The 18,298-nt window shown below is 34.3% G+C and overlaps 1 protein-coding gene across 1 annotated transcript; it reads left to right on the top strand.

Moving 5' to 3' along the window:
* On the top strand, positions 6,709-7,896 carry LOC109849192. Its single transcript, XM_020419003.1, has one exon. It carries the CDS (start codon positions 6,730-6,732, stop codon positions 7,690-7,692), a length of 963 nt encoding a protein of 320 aa, XP_020274592.1. The 5' UTR covers positions 6,709-6,729; the 3' UTR covers positions 7,693-7,896.

Raw genomic sequence — 18,298 nt, forward strand, 5'->3', positions numbered from 1 at the left:
GTGAAAAATAATATTTTGTCAAAACGCTCAAAAATATAAGTATAAAAACGTGTGTGTGATATCCCAATAGCTTCAAATAAAATCTCAACTACTTACCTACAATCTAACACTGGAGAGAAAAGAAAAACTAGCAAATATCCTCACATAGAATTACATTTCTTTGAGTTTTGATATTGCTTTAAGTTGATGAAGCTTTCACTTGTATATGTTGTTCTTGATTAACATTTGCTTCATCACATTGCCTCCTCCTCCTTTAGATATCTTCATTGTAGCTCATATTCCATTCAATCTTCCATATGTGGTACTAACAAGCTTGATATGTATATTAACTATAATATCACTCAACAAGCAATTAGTACCGATAATGGTGGTTATAAATCATCATTAAAACATAAGGGCTAATAATCTCCCCATTTTTTATGATGACAACCAACCATTATATTGGAGCGAAATAAACATAGCTTATAGATAGTAGCTCCCCCTATCTATGAGCTCCCCCTAACTATGTGCAACAAATGAGGAGATTTCTCTCCCCCTTTGTCACTATCAAAATGGGGTAAATGAAATGGTAAACAAAAAATACATATAAAGTGCAACTAACCAAGCAAACAAACAAAATTTTTACATAGTGCATAAACCCAAACCATTTCTTATGCGACAAAAATCATCTTCACTAAGAGGCTTGGTAAAGATGTCCGCTAATTAAGATTTAGTGTCAATATAAACAAGGGATACATCTTGCCTCTCTACATGATCGCGTAAGAAATGATGGCGCACATCAATATGCTTGGTTCTAGAGTGCAAAACAGAATTTTTTAAAATATTTATAACACTAGTGTTATCACAAAAGATTTTTATATTTTAAAATTTTAAATCATAGTCAACTAAACTTTGTTTCATCTATAAAACTTGGGCACAACATAAGCCGGCGGTAATGTATTCCGCTTCCGTAGTGGACAAGACAACATAATTTTGTTTCTTGGAAGCCCAAGAGATAAGAGAGTTACCTAAAAATTTACATGTACCACTCGTACTCTTGCGATCTACCTTACATCCGGCAAAGTCGGCATCACAAAAACCATAAAGATCAAAAGAGGTGCTTTTTGGATAAAATAAACCAAGATCAATTGTAACATTGATATATTTAATAATTCGTTTAACCGTAATCAAATTGGATGTTTTTAGAGAAGCTTGAAAACGTGCACAAGCACACACACTAAACATGATATCGGGTCTACTAGCGGTAAGATAAAGAAGACTACCTATCATACCTCGATAGAGTTTTTGGTCTACATCCTCACCATTATCATCCATATCAAGCTTGATATTTGTACTTATGAGAGTTGGTGCATGCTTAGAATTCTCCGAACTAAATTTTTTTACCAATTCTATAGCATACTTGCTTTGAGAAATAAATATCACATCTGTAGTTTGCTTGACTTGGAGCCCGAAAAAGAAAGTAAGCTCTCCCATCATGCTCATCTCAAAATGATCTTGCATAACTCTAGAAAATTCCTTGCATATAGATTCATTAGTAGCACCAAAAATAATATCATCAACATATATTTGAACTAAAATAAAACCATTTTTCCTTTTTCTCACAAAAAGTGTATTATCAATTTCTCCTTTCAAAAAACCATTTTCAAGAAGAATACTAGAGAGGCGAGCATACCAAGCTCTAGGAGCATTTTTTAACCCATATAAAGCTTTTTAAACCCGGTAAACATAATTAGGAAATGAATGATCCATAAAACCAAGGGGGGTGCTCAACATATACTTCTTCTTCTATAAAACTATTTAAAAAGGCACTTTTAACATCCATTTGAAATAATTTGAAATTCTTAAAACTTGCAAATGTCCTCACATAGAGTTACATTTCTTTGAGTCTTGATATTACTTTAAGTTGATGAAGCTTTCACTTGTATATGTTGTTCTTGATTAACATTTGCTTCATCACATTGCCTCCTCCTCCTTTAGATATCTTCGTTGTAGCTCATATTCCATCCAATCCTCCATATGTGATACTAGCAAGCTTGATATGTATATTAACTACAATATCACTCAACAAGCAATTAGTACCGATAATGGTGGTTATAAATTATCATTAAAACATAAGGGCTAACAGCAACATGATAAACAACATAAAATTTACGGTAAAAATCAGTTTTTTGTTGTCATAAGCTTCTCTTTATCTCCTCTCTATAGATCAAGGAGCGCTCTAGTGGCATCGTCGGTGGCGCCGGTGGTGCCAGTGCTGTCCTCTAGATCTGGGCGGGGGACTGGACTTTCCGTTTGAGCTGGACTTTTGGGACGAGAGTGACTGGCTGTGATGTCCTCTAAAACATTATTAATCGTAGCTCCAGCATCAGTCCACTCTGCTGTTGTCTGAACTCTTTTTGAGACGGCGAACTGCAACACGTCTTCGTCTTCGCTGTGGTTGAGATGGAGGCAAACTTTGGAGGTTGAATCGCTGGCCATTTTTTATCCCTGTGCTTTGGAGTCGGTGTGCTTGGGAGTCGGTTGTTTTAGGGCTAAGGTTTTGAAATGGGTTTATGGAGACGATTCGCTTGGACAGAAGAGAGATGAAATGGTACGAACAAGGAGGTCATTATAGGTTAACGGGAGGCAGTTAAATCGAAGGGTATTTTGGGCGGTTCGTGTGAGTTTTAAACGACGTTTCACGTGGGGGCTTGTTTTCGTGGCTAGGAGAAAATTGTGGTGCTTTTTGGGGGCAAATCGCCCCTTGAAAAAGTCTTGGGGCGGACGGCACGTTCTGACGCGTTTTGGAGGTTAGAGGCATTTTTCCCTTAAAAAATTACCCTAGCATGGCGCGGGTAACGAAACTAGTTTATATCTAATTTTTATTGTTTTTGAAAAACTAATGTTCTTTTATTAATTGGAATTATACTAGGTTCACCTAGATGAATATCGATCAAATATTAATATCAGAAGGCTGCCAGAACGCCACAAACATATAACGTCTTCATGAAAAAAAGGGAAAAAGATAGTTCATTCTACATGAATGTTAAGGTCATTTGCTTTTTTAACAGTTAAACTGCTCAAAATAAACTAGTGCAAAATACCAAATTCCGGATATCCATCCTTTAAATTATCAATATTGTACATAAGTCCTCAAGAGAATCAATATTTGAAATAAATCCCCCATAATTGTTTAAGTTCCACAAATTACACTATCCTTGCTTAAGAAATAAGCCATTCCAACGTAACATTAGCTCCAAACAAAGTTAACTTGGTCGTTTATGGTTAGGGTAGGTCATATCTACTCCAACCACAAAATAATTAAAACGTAGTCACTTGGATCATATAAAATTTGATCAGTTAAGGGATTTTCCTTGTAAAACATTTGATCAGTTAATCATACTCCTTTTAAAAGCACGAGTTCGAAAAAATCTTTCGGTAGATAAAAATACCCTTGCAATTCAAATATTATTCCATTAAGTAAGAGTAAGTTGATAAATTGATGAATTCTTATTGGATATACATAGTATGAAGATAAGGATACAATTTAAATTGAAATGTAAATCTAAATAAAATTATTAAATACCAAATTTATAAATGTCTAAAAAATGAAGGGCGTATATGAAAAATAAATAAATTAATGAGACAAATAATGTCTACCCCAAAGGTCAAACCCGGAAACAACGTAGACCAACAAATGTATATAATGTGGATGAGATATTTACAAAATCCAACAAACAAATTAAAGAGACAAAAGTCATTCTTAAAATTATAAAAAGAAAAATTAAGGAAAAGAAAAAATCATACTCACTTTAAAAGCACGAGTTTAGGAAAAAGTTTCCATAGTCAAAATTATATTGTACTATTTTAAATATTTAATTTAAATTATAATCTATACTAATCATACTTATATCCTATCCTAAAATCCATGAACTATCTATAGCTCCACAATTTAAATAAGATTAATAAAATATATGAAACATCTCCGTACTATCAGTTTATTACATGAAGTATTACAAAAAAAGTAAAAAGTTTTGAAAATTAGACAAAATACTCTCAAAAGTTTAAAGTTACACAAAATAAAAAGCTAAAAATTTAGAACTTGGCAAATAAAAGAGTAATTGTGTGATATTTTTTCATTAAGATATATAAATATAACTTATAATTTAAGGTTTACTATTCCTTTTTAGAATCTGAAAATAATCAAGTTGATACTGGTAAAAAATAGTAATAATAACAAATTAAAAATATCTAGTTAAATAATAAAAATTTTAAAAAATATATGATAGATTAAAAATTAATGTTATTGTATAAATTAAAGTAACTACATATAATTTTACCAGAATACTAAAAATACATAAGTATCATTAATTGATAGAAGACTAAATCAAAAAAAAACTGATAAAATACTATAATATAATAGCTTAACATTAATTGATTATAATTTATAAATATTGATCTCTAATGGTAATAATATTTATTAGGTAAAAAAATTATAAAGATTTATTTATGGAGAACTATTAGCAAATTTAGAGATATCCCTCAAAAGAATCAAACGGTTTTCATTTCAAATGGAATTTGAAATGTCCATGAATCACTTCAATTAACACTAACATAAGTTATATTTATCAAAAAAACACCGACTGAATGCCCCCTGAATAATGTATTGAATAAATTTGTGCTCATCAAAGAAACATTCTTCATAGAAGATAAACGAAAATTTACTATACTTTGCATGACCAAAAAATATAAAATCGGCCTTTTTATTTTTCTTATATAGCATCACGACGCTGGGTGTGACTTTATTTAGGGGTATGACTACTAACAAAGGATCAATCCTTAAAGACACTACCAAAGATAATGATGTAATAGCAATATTAGAATTCAAGAAAGATCTCTAAGTATGAATGTAGTATATTTCATTAGTAAAATTCTTATTAAAGGCCACTAAATATAAAATTCACATTATATATATCTCAAATTTATAGAGGATATATGCATGTCATCGTAAATTACGTCAATAATATATATCAATCCAAAGATACAACTTACTGAAGAAATAAGAGAATAGTAAGTAAACCAAGCAAACATCCATATAACACCGTAAAGAAAAAATATTATATTTTAAAGCTAATATGTAACGCTCTTTTAGAGTAAGCTGCCAAGGCAAAAGTATCTCCATTAAGTCTCTTTATAAATACAACATAAATTCAAATTACTAATATATACAACCATTATAACATTTGAAAGATGTATGATGTTAGAAAACCTACTCTAAAAGTCATATAATTAAACCTAAGAATAATTTACCAATATACAGACACACTATCGCACCTTTAAGGCAACGATAACTACCATTTATAATAGAGTTGAGCAGTGATTCTATGTTTGCAAAGTCTACAATAAGAAAGTGGATAAAGATGTTAGTAATAAGTGTCCAGATGATAAATATTGTAGAATTGCCGATGATTTAGTACCAAGGTTAAGTGATATCCCTTCTTTATGAAATAAATATATAAAAAATAAATATTAATTTTATAATCTAAAGAAAATTGACAATGAAAAATTTAATGTATTTTAGTTCATATCCTCATGGAAAATGACACATACAAAGCAAATGTAACATTATGACACAGCAGAAATTCTTATTGGGTGCACAATAGAAGAATTCATTGCAGAGAAAAAAGAGGTAGCTCCTAACCTTATTTAAGTAATAAATTAAAAGCATAAAATTTTTATATATATGAAGTTAATATTTATTCTTATTAAAATAGGAAAAAAAATCAAAGTTTGTATTGTCAGATATTTGTGTTGAATATAAGAAATATATTCAACTTCTTTGTGAATTTAGATTAGAAGACAAAAGATAAATGAGCCAAAGGAAAAATAATATGCTCCAGTCTCATATCAAAATCAATGTAGACGATGAAGACACTACTACTCTAGAATTAGCTAGGAAAAATGTAAAGATGAATAATGATTGATCTCGACTAAATAAAAATAAAATAGAAGTAACAAAAGATAATGTTTTGTGAATTGTTATAGAATAGTTTTATTTTTTAGTAAAATTAGGAATCTTTAGAAGTGATTTTCATAAACTATTTTAGTGCTTTCATATGCATATGTGGGTGTTTTTATTATATAAAAGTGTAGTTAGCATTAATCTTCAGTTTATGATTTTTTTATTAACCATTTTCTGTCATTTTAGCTCATTTTAAATCAATCATCTTGGTTCTTTAGCTTTATTATTCATCTTCTTTTTATAATGTTATTTTTTCAAGTGTTTTCACTTTTATAACACTATACTTCCTCAGGTCAAGCTCGGTTTCATGCCGATCCAAATGAAATAAAAATTTAAATTGGCTTTAGATTATATTTATCTCCTGACAATTCAACTATCAACATAAAAAATTAAACTGGATGTAGCCTATTCAAACAAACATCAAATAAATAAATAATCAAAGTGTAACTATTAACAAACATAAGGTTGAATATGTGATTTAAAACATAGGACCCCACTTAATTGTAATAATACACATTAAAGAAGATGACCTTAAGATCTAATTTGAAAATTGGATGATTGGTCTTATGTATAGACTTTTTCATACACAAATCTCCAACCACTACGTGGTGAACATTCTCCTCTTCACGATTGGACTAAACTTTATAGACGTGTAACCCAAAACAATCTATAAATTTCCCTCCCCATGATTATCTTCATCCCTCCACATCCAACCCAGAACAAACACAATGGCCTTCTCTTATCAACCAACAAAGCCCCTAACAATGTTCAAAATCCTGCAAGAAGCTTTCAAACTCCCCACAAGGAATTCCAACCTTTTCCTACCCCTCCTTCTCCTCTCCTTCGTCGTCTCCTCCCTCCTCTTCACCTTCAACCACCTCTCTGTGGACCCCATCATCGCCGATCTCACCTCAAAATCCATCTCCATCACCTCCCTTGATCCAAAAAGTCCCTTATATCCCTCAATCCAATCTTCAATCCTCAAAGACATAAAAGAACTCGTCGGCATAGAAGCCATCATCATTATAGTCTCCTTCATCGTCTCCTCCCTCATTTCTATCTCTATAATACAAGCACTCTTCTTGACTTTATCGAATAATTCATCAAATATACATGACTTGTTTCATAGGCTTCATGGGAGAATAAAGGGTCCCATAATCACAAAACTCTATATCAAGCTCTTGAGCCTAGGATGTTTGTTTTTGCTAATGATTGTACTTGGTGTTCTTATATTCATTGGTCATAGATCTATGATTGTTATTGCGTTGTGTATGATTCTAGTCATCTTAGGCTTGAGGTTGTACTTGTACTTAATCTTGGTTTGGTCAGTGAGCGTAGTGATGTCAGTAGTTGAAGATAATTGCTATGGACTAGAAGCTATATCAAAGGCTGGGGAGATCATAAAAGGGAGGAGATGGCAAGGGGTTAAGCTTGTTATGATTGAAGTATTTATTCTAAGTTTGATATATGCAGGTTATAATGCTTTGAAAACATCTGTTTCAAATTCTATGGTATCTCAATTGAGTATAGGGTTCGTTCTGGTATCTGTTTCTGTGTTAACTAGCGTGTTCGAGTGGGCAATAAGCTTGGTGTTCTACTACAATTGTAAGAGGAGCAAGGAGGAAGATGGTGGATTTATGTATGCTACAGTGCCTCAGGAAACTAATGATTATGAGGGAGCAATTCCATGAATGTGGATTTAGTTGTGTATGGAGTTTGCAAACCCTATATGCCTGTTGTGTTAATGTAAGAAAGTACCTAATAGCATATATTGTCCAAGATATGTAAGAATGGATTGAGTCTGAGGTTTCATTTCAGCCTACAAGCTTTTGTTGGTAAATAAAGAAAATGAAAGTTCATCATGGTAAAAAAATAAAGTTTCAGCATTGACTTAATTTATGAAAAGTTTCTGTATTTTATGTTTCTTTCTGCGCGCTTATGTCAATTGAGAAGACATTTTGTGGTAATTAAATTCTATGGCGTCCTGTTTTACTGATGCCAGATTATCTAACAGAAATTTTCTAGAAAAATAAGTATATGAACAGCACATTATATTATGACATGTTATGTATATTTTTTTTTTTTATCTATACAGGTTACTCCACTTAGTGGTTGCCATCAGCTTTAACTAGTAACTTACTGCCAAGGTCGATGTACCCAATCTCCATTGTTTTGTCATGAAAGTGTACCATGCCTCAACCTTAGCAACTTAAGGCTTTTCATTTATTGGTCCCTTAATAAATATCCATTCATGGCAGCAACAAAAGCATACAGGGAAAAAAAAACTCAAAACCATTCCCAAGTCCCTAGCTCTACAAACTCATTGGATGTCCAACTTAAATTTGTCTTCGTCATTTTTAGTAACATACTAACTCTCTTCCTCTCATAAGGCTCTATGCTAATCATACCCATTATATGGACTCAAACCTCACAAAGCTTCATCCTTTTTTTTAGCTAAGTTATGTACGGCACCTTGACTACTTTCAGGTTCATTGGAAGCTTCAGAACCTCTTCATAGAACTTCACCATAGCTTATTCTATGATTTTCAAAGAAACTTCATATTGGAACAAGTTTCCTTTTCTAATTAGTCTTTGAGCCTCATCTTCATCTGACTCTCCCACTTGTAACATGCAAATAATGCAATTAACTAATTTATTGTCTATTCTATCTTATGTCTTTTTAAGGATTTGCACCTTTGCTTGAGAACTCCTAACATATAACCTTTCAGCTCTCTTTTGATATTCTACCATGGATATCCTTTTGAACACAAGAAAATAAACTCAAGGGTCCTCTCTTGTAGACCTCAATAAAACTTGAGTAAATAAAAAAAAAGTATGAAATATTATAGTCGTTTTCCTCTCCATTCACTCACCACTGACTGGCTCCTCCAGTTGCAAATTTTTTATACACTACCAAAGTTAGTAAATAAAAATTGTCAGCCAAAATTGTTGAAGGAGAAAAAGGTCATAGGTCTCATCACTCAAATCATTCACCGAAAGTTAGGCATCATTTTGAAGAAAAAAATTATTAAAATTTTTTTGAATAGTAATTTCCCGGTTGGTATAAATAGATCTAAAACTCTTTAGGAAAAATTCATCCCAGAAACAACTCCACATATTGAAGAGTGAGAGAAAAATAAAGAGAGTTTCTCATTGTGAAGAGAGATTATAACTCCAAAGTTTTTTCTCATAGTAAATTCTTCTATCATTGCTCGTGATTTTTACTCCAAATCCATCTAGGGGGTTTTCCACGTAAATTTTTGTGTTCATTTTATTACTTCTACTCTACTATTCGCTGGAACCTTATTCTATTGGGCCCCGGGTGTGTCCCAACAAGTAGTATCAGAACCTGACTTAGGGTGCGTGGCTACTACCAAAGGTGGATCATCCACATCAAAAAATAAGTTAGATTATCATTTACCCTTTGAAGACACTGTGTACTATTTACGAGTACTGTACTGTTCATAAATATGATATTATTCACAAGTACAGTAATATTCACGATATGATTATTATTCATAAAAAAGTTATTGTTTGCGTGAAATAGTAAGAAGATATTGTTCGTGGTAGAAGCAATGGCGGCGAAGTTCGAGATCGAAAAATTCAACGGGAGTAATTTCTTACTATGGAAGTTGAAGATAAATTCTATCTTGAGAAAAGATAATTGTCTAGGGGTCATCAGTTCAAGGCCAGATGACATCACAGATGAAAAAAATTGGAACGAGATGGATGGGAATGCTATTGATAATCTCCATCTGACATTAGCAGATGGGGTGTTGTCAAGCATAGAGGAGAAGAAGACAACAAAGGAGATCTGGGATAATCTAATAAAACTATATGAGACCAAATCACTGCACAACAAAATCTTCTAAAAAAGAAGACTTTACACTCTGAGGATGGCAAAATCTATATCGATGACCGACCACATCAATGTTGACCCTATAGTTTTGATGATGATTTGACAAACAATTTATTACTAATAAGTTTTTCGCAGTTGTTTTGTGTTTATGTTCTCTTTTCAGGTATTTCAACACAGCGTTAAAGATTCAAGTTCATCTGCGTGGATTTACCTAGGTATTTGTTTAGTTTACTTACATATATGGTATGATGATACTATAAGCTCAATATATATACACTTAACACGATTTTTGACGTTTATATCATATAGATGATTTTCTTAAAACATTGTTAAAATATCTTTATCTCTTGTTTACAGCTCTCTCACCGCTTTGCTATATGCATATAATTTATGCACAATACATATATGAAATTTACAAGTCCTATTTCAAATTTCACTTTCATAAAATACAGGTTTTCTAAGCATTTTTCAAAAACAGGTAGTTTTCACAAACGAAATTTGTTTTTTCCAAAAATTCCTTTTCAAACATGTTCATTTTTCATCATTTATAAACTTTCCCCAAAGTTTCACTATTTTTGGATATGAATTGATATTTTAACGAATTTCCAAAAACTGCCCAAACCTGTTTTCTGCCCATGTCAGATTTCGGTCGACCGATACGGTCGACCGACGGCTGTCTGGTTTCTGAGAAACCTTCTAGGTTTTTCTCGGTCGACCGGAATTTACGTCGGTCGACCGAAATTCCATTCGGTCGCCGAAATTTCGCGTCGGTCGACCGCCACTTCACAACATGTTTCTCACGTTTTTTGAACTAATCGGTCGACCGTACCGGTCGACCGACGAGCTGACAAACTGAGCCTAACGGCTAGTTTTTCAAATGGCTTTTTGGTCTTTTTCTTATTTTTAAGCTGTTCAATGGGGTGCTATATATACCCCATTTGCTGCTCATTCTTAACTCATATCAACAAGAAATCCAAGTTTGCTGTTGTAACAAGTGTACGCCTTTAAGTGAAGCGTTAGACTTTAAAAGCTGTCTCTCAATCTGTTTCCCAAAGAGAAGTTTTTCTACAACAAGAAGAAGCTTTCAAATCCTCATTGAAATCATTATTATCTTCAGCTCTTTCTGTTCCATTGAGAAGGTTTTCTAAACTCTTTCTTATTATAGCCTTGTTTATTTGCACTTTCAATTGTTAAGCCTATATTCCATTAAGTTATTTATTGAGTTTCATTCACTATTATCACACGACACTATATTGAGCTTTATATTCTACTATTATATTGTGGGTTGTGGTGTGCGGATTAGTTGAGTGTGAGCTCATTGTGTTCTCACTGTTAATTAAGAACGAATCATGTATTTAACTTTATTTTGATGAATCATTTAATCAGCTCTGTACCCGACGAGTGTGGCAGGGAGAGGCGCTCCATCGAGTGGCGTCGCGATTGCGACCTGGCGAAGTTGTAATCGAGCACTTAGGAGGAGGAGCACGGCTACACGGTTCCTACACTTAGTGTCTAAAGTGTGATTCTTGAGCTGATTGTGTAGGTGTGAGAGTTTTCGTGTGAAGCTTGTAAACGGAGTGTAGTGTGAGAAGTCCGGCGCTTTCCAAACCGGATGTGATACGTGGATATCTCTCGAGGTGACGGATGGCGGACGTAGTCGGGGGACCGAACCTCGTAAGACATATTCGTTGTCTTGTGTTTGCTGCTCTCTATTTTAGTTGTGCATAGTTCGTATTTTTTATGGTCTCATATCTATCATCTTGCAAGAACATATTGATCTATCATACATTTAATGCCTAGCTATTAAATCGGATTAGATTAGCATAAGACCCTAATCACCCCCCCTCTAGGGTCTAACAATCAACACCCTAAATGCATTGCTCTCCCAACTCACAACGTTGGGGCATACAATCAGTGTGAAAGAACGTGCATAACTTCTACTTCAGACTGACTTGTATGATCAGCTCATCATCAACCAAATAAACAACGTCCTTACGGACAATCTAATTTTTGACAATGTTACAACCGCTGTTCTGGAGGAAGAAAACCGACGCAAGAACAAGGAAGACATGCAGGCAAGTTCGCAATAATCGGAGGCCTTATAGATGACGAGAGGAAGATCAACGGAACGTGACTCCAGTGGGAGTCATACCCATGGTAGATCAAAATCAAAAAGTAAGAAGAATATCAAATGCTATAACTGTAGCAAAGGAGACACGTGAAATCAGAGTGGTAGCACAATAAAAAGAGTGGTGGTAAAAAGTATTCAAAGCCATCAACATCTCAAGGATGCGTTGTTAGCACATCAGATAATAGTAAAATTGTATACAGTGGAACAACCACTGTTGATGAAGGCAGAAAGATGTTTGTTGATGTCTAATTTCTAGATTCAGTAGCCTCCTATCACATAACTTTTCGGAGAGAATGGTTTCACAAATATGAACCAATCTCAGGGAATCTGTATTTATAGGCAATGATCATGCCTTAAAAATATCTAGTATTGGTACTATCAAAATCAAAATGTTTGATAGTACAATACACACCATTCAAGATGTAGACATGTGAAGGGCTTGAAGAAGAATTTATTGTCTTTAGGACAATCGGATGAGCTCGGATGCAAGACTCATATAGAAAATGGGATCATGAAGATTGTTAGAGGGGCGCTCATTGTGATAAAAGGAGAAAAAATAGCTGTAAATCTACACATGCTAAAGGGAGAAATTATGGAGGAAACTGATTCATGTGTGACATCAACTAGCAGTGAAGAAGAACAAACCATGACGTGGCACCGTAAACTAGGCCACATGTCAGAACGAGGCTTGATGATTCTCTCCGATCAGAAACTGTTTCCTAGACTTAATTCAGTAGCTCTTTTATTCTGCGAGCATTATGTTACAAGTAAGCAATATCGGCTGAAGTTCAACACATCAAGTTCTAGAAGCAATGCTATTCTGGAATTGGTTCATTCTAATGTATGGCAAGCACCAGTTATATTCATGGGAGGAGTAAAATATTTTGTGTTATTTATTGATTATTACTCTAGGAGATGTTGGATGTATCATATCAAGAAGAAGGTGGATGTGTTCTCGATCTGTAAAGCCTACAAAGCGTGAGTCAGCTTGAATTTGAAAAGAAGATTAAGTGCTTGAGGTCAGATAATGGAGGAGAATACACAGACGGTGAATTTCTTGCATTCCGCAAGCAAGAAGATATCAAAAGACAATTCAGTACTGCATATACTCCTTAACAAAATAAAGTAGTGGAGTGGATGAACAAAACTCTGTTAGAAAATAAGAGCAATGTTGACAACTGTAAATCTGGATAAAGTCTTTTGAGCGGAAGAAGTAAAAACTTCCTATTTATGTGGTGAATCGATCTCCATCAATCGCAATACAGTTAAAGACGCCGATGGAGATGTCGACCGACAAGCCAGCTGATTATTCCAACCTCCATATATTTGAAAGTCTAGTGGACGTAATTACAATGCCTACGAAATTACAAAGCTAGATTCAAAATACAGAAAATGCATATTCTTAGGGTATGCTGACAGAGTAAAGAGGTGTCGCTTGTGGGATCCCACTATCCGCAAGGTTATTATCAGAGAGATATTATCTTTGTAGAAAACCAACTACAAAGTGAAGAGCAAGAAAGTTGTTCAAGGAAGAACTCAGAGACTATACATGTTCAGGTAGAAAATGATCCAAATTCTTCTAAAGCAATACTAAAGCATGATGTACAAGAAATAGTCGAGTCCGAGGCTCCAGAAATTCGAAGGTCAACTCGTAAGAGAAGACCACCGACTTGTCATTCGGAGTGTATTACGAAGAGTAATGTTGCATGCTGTCTTCTAACAGAGGATGGAGAGCCATCAACTTTTCATGAAGCTATAAGCAGCACAGATACATTTTTGTGGATGACAACAATGCGAGAAGAAATTGAAACTCTCCATAAGAATAAGACGTGAGTAATTATGTCACTACCACAAGGAAGGAAGGCTATTAGAAATAAATGGGTCTACTAGATTAAGCGAAATGGAGATGATAAAGTGGAGCGATATCGTGCTAGATTGGTAATAAAAAAATATGCTCAGAAAGAAGGTATTCACTTTAATGACATATTTTCTTCTGTAGTTCGACTTACAACAGTCCGAATAGCCCTGGCTATGAGCACTATATTTAACTTACATCTAGAATAGCTAGATGTAAAAACATCATTTCTTCATGAATATTTTGAAGAAGAAATTTATATGCTCCAACCAAGAGGTTTCGAAGAAAAAGGAAAAGAGAACTTGGTTTGCAGATTGAACAAATCTATATACGGTCTAAAGCAGGCACCGAGGTGTTGGTACAAGAGATTTGATTAATTCATCATGATTCTCGGATACAACAGACTTAATTCAAATCCTTGTGCATATTTCAAGAGGTTTGGTGAAAATGACTATGTTATCTTATTGTTGTATGTTAACAACATGTTGTTTGCAGATCCCAACAAAGATCGTATCAAAAAATTAAAGGCACAGTTGGCTAGAAAATTTGAAATGAAGGATTTATGATCTACAAACAAGATTCTAAGGATGTAAATTTACGAGACATAATTAATAGGAAGATTTGACTTTCTCAGAAGAATTATTTGAAGAAAATCTTGCGATGTTTTAACATGCAAGATTGTAAGTTAATTTTTACCCATCGTCCTGTTAATTTTAAGTTATCCTTCAGAATGAGTCCTAGCAGCGAAGAAGAGAGGATGGATATGTCTCAAGTACCGTATGCATCAGCAGTGAGAAGTCTGATGTTCGCTATGATTTGTAAAAGACCAGACATTGCACAAACAATGGGAGTGGTTAGTCGATACATGACGAATCGTGGTAAAGAGCATTGGAATACTGTAAAGAGGATACTAAGATACATTAAGGGAACCTCAAATGTTGCATTATGTTATGGGGGATCATATTTTATTGTCAATGGATATGTTGATTCTGATTATGCAGGTGATCGTTATAATAGCAAATCCACCACAGACTATATGTTTGCACTTACTGACGGAGCTATAAGCTGGGTTCAAAACTGCAGTCAGTTGTCTCTACTTCAACAATAGAAGCAGAATATGTAGTAGCTACATAAGCTAGTAAAAAGGCGATATATTTGAAGATGGTGTTGGAAAAACTCGGACATGAACAAAAGAAGATTTCCCTATTTTATGACAGTCAGGGTGCTTTACATTTGGTAAGAAATCTAGTTTTTCATTAAAAGGCAAAACACATTCAAGTTCAGTACTACTTCGTTCGTGAGAACGTGGAAGAAGAAACATTGGATATGCAGAAAATTCACAACAAAGACAACCTAGCAGACTTTTTGACAAAAACAATCAATACTAACAAATTTTTTAGGTGTCGATCCTCTTGTGGTCTGTCAGAGAAGTGAGCAACATGAAGATGACAAGATAAAAAGAATGGTGTGAAGATATGATTGATACTCAATCAAATCTTCAAATGTGAGATTGTCAGCCGAAATTGTTGAAGGAGAAAAAGGGCATGGGTCCCATCATCCCAGAAACAACTCCACATATAGAAAAGTGAGAGAAAAATAGAGAGTTTCTCATTGTAAAGAGAGATTGTAACTCTTAAGTTTTTCCTCATAGTGAATTCTTCTATCATTACCCATGGTTTTTACCCCAAATTCATCAAGGGGGTTTTCTACGTAAATCTCTATATTCATTTTGTTACTTCTTCTCCACTATTCACTGGGACCTTGCTTTATTGGGCTTCGGGTTTGTCCCAACAAAAATAGCCTCAGCATACAACTCCCCAAATCAATAATCCATGAAACCCTTTTCCCTGAACAATGTTCATTAAAAGTACACAGCAAACACAAAATTAGCAACCAAAACAAACACCATGGCCTCATCTAAACCAACAACCAAGCCCCTTGGCATCTTCAAGATCTTGCATGAAGCCATCAAACTCCCCACCAAGAAACTCAAGCTCCTCCCCATCCTCCTCTCTTTCATCACCTCCATCTACAACCCCATCGTCCCCATCAACCAAAGAGCCCCAACATCACAATCCTAATCTCTTTTATTGCCTCCTATATCATCACAACCATCAACGCACTCTCCTTGTCCTTACTGATTAACCCATCAACTATCTCTGGCTCACTCTTCAGGCCTCGAGGGGTACTAAAAGGTCCCATGATCACAACACTCTATGTAGTGATCTTCAGCCAAGGCTTCTTCTATCTCCTAGATTTCCTATTCATATCTTCATGCCTATTGCTGATGAATCAATAGATATGATCATCTCCAATGCATTCCTATCTCTTTTAGACCTTGTCTATGATATGAGCACATGTATGATTTTTGCAGTGAGCTTGGTGATTTCAGTGATTGAGGATCAGTGATATGGACTTAATGCTATATCAAAGGCGATAGAGGTCTTAAGAGGGATGAAATGGCAAGGAGCTATGCTTGTTTTGATCGAGGTTGTGATTGTCAAGGTGATTGATTTGATCGATTTTTTCTGCTCCGGTAAATTTTGGCCTGATTTGGCTTGCTTCTGCAGTGTTTTTCGACGTGGAGGAGACTTTCGCATGGGCAGTGAGCTTGTGTTCTATCTTGAATTCAAGAGGGTCAATAGTGAAGAGCGAATGGGGATTGTTGATGTATGAGAGTGTGCCTGATGCACCTCCTCAAGATGAAGACGAATTTCCATGAAGAATTAGTCTTATGGGCTTCTGATATTTATGCTTGTTTCACAAATGTAGCAAAATTTATTGTTCTGATATTGGTATGTGTTTGCTTTCAGGCCTAAGCTGAGATGTTTGTTTGGTAAAGGATTGCAATGGATTTGTGAAAATTTATTTTGGAAATAATCTACAAGTTTCTGTTGATTAGATCATTAGTTTTGACCATTTTCTCAGAAATTTATCATAAGGATTCCCTTCTATTTTGCCATAAGTTCGTAATTAAATTAACTCCTGGACCGACAATCTCTGACTGCTATTTCTTTACCCTTCTTCAAATTTCATAGAACTGTCACATAAACTATCATAAACTTTAAGTTTCATGGTAACGAGTTCGGAACATATAAAGTTTATCATATTTGTTTCTGTTTTTTTTTTCTGGGGTCACTAGGTTAATTTCTATGGACCTTTCAAAGAATTTCAGGCATCCTGTTAACATAGTCAATAGTTTTCTGACAGAAACTTCCCAGTAAAGAAAGTCCAGAAGTAGTTTCGTGATGTAGCATGCATGAAGGACACAATGAGGCATTGAATATAGAGTACTTAGTTTAAACTTGTTTATCAGAAATGAAATTGACATATGGCTGTCCTTACATTAGAGTAATATAAAATATAGTGGTTGTTTGTCTGCACTAATAAAGAAATAAGGGACCTAAAAAAAGACCAATGACTTTGATCTAGTCTCAGCAGTCATACGCAAATTAACCCAATTCTTATATCCTCATCTAAGCATTTAACTGTAATTATAAATAAATCTCTGTTAAAGGACAAGATCCGGTAGTCACTGTTGGGAACATGGTTGATGTTACAATATCTCTTGTATTTTGATGATAACAAATCATTGTTTATCTAACATATTTTACTGCAGATTCAAGATATACATCTCAAAGCAACAATCAAGTTATTAAGGCTATTTCAAAGACAAGATTTCAAAGATCAAAAGATGAAGTTAATCAAGTCACTTCGCGCTTCAAGAAGAAAATATACTTTACAAGAGTGATATAATTTTATCTTTTCTTTTAGAATCTTTGTACAAGCCTTGATCACACACACAACACACACTACTTACTTAGAAGATCATAGAAAATATTCTAAGTATAATCCTAAGTCTAATTAACGAATGAATAACATTTTAATCTATTGAAAATATGTATAACATAGTTTCTGGCCGACCAAAGAAATATCTGGTCGACCAGATATAATAACCAGAAACAGAGATTCAGAAAAATCGCTGTCTGGTCGACCAAATATGGACCTGGTCGACCAGAGGTTTCAGTACAGACTCGGACAGAATTTCCAGGAAGTCTGTCTGGTCGACCAGGACTGAATTTGGTCGACCAGACAAGTCAGAATTTCCAGGAAGTCTGTCTGGTCGACCAGGACTGAATTTGGTCGACCAGACAAGTTCCAGGAAGCTTATCTGGTCGACCAGGCCTCAATCTGGGCGACCATACAGTACTTCTAACAGTCATATTTTCAAATTAACATGAACGTTTTTATGAACGTTTTTGCAGTTATTTTTGAAATATTTTGAACTAAACCTATGTCTATAAATAGGTGTTAAGTTCTGAAGTTAAATTTTAACATTCCTTTCCATAAACTTGAGTTTTCTTGAGTTCTTAATTCCATTGTTGAAGCGAAAAACTGAGTGTCAATTTTCAGTTTTGTTCTTGATTAAAATTCCATTACTCTAGAACAAAA

This window comes from Asparagus officinalis, chromosome 7 (assembly GCF_001876935.1).
Source record: "Asparagus officinalis chromosome 7, Aspof.V1, whole genome shotgun sequence".
Lineage (NCBI taxonomy): Eukaryota > Viridiplantae > Streptophyta > Magnoliopsida > Asparagales > Asparagaceae > Asparagus > Asparagus officinalis.

Coding starts and splice junctions, on each gene's coding strand:
- LOC109849192 (XM_020419003.1), top strand. CDS start 6,730: ATGGCCTTCTCTTATCAACCAACAAAGCCCCTAACAATGTTCAAAATC.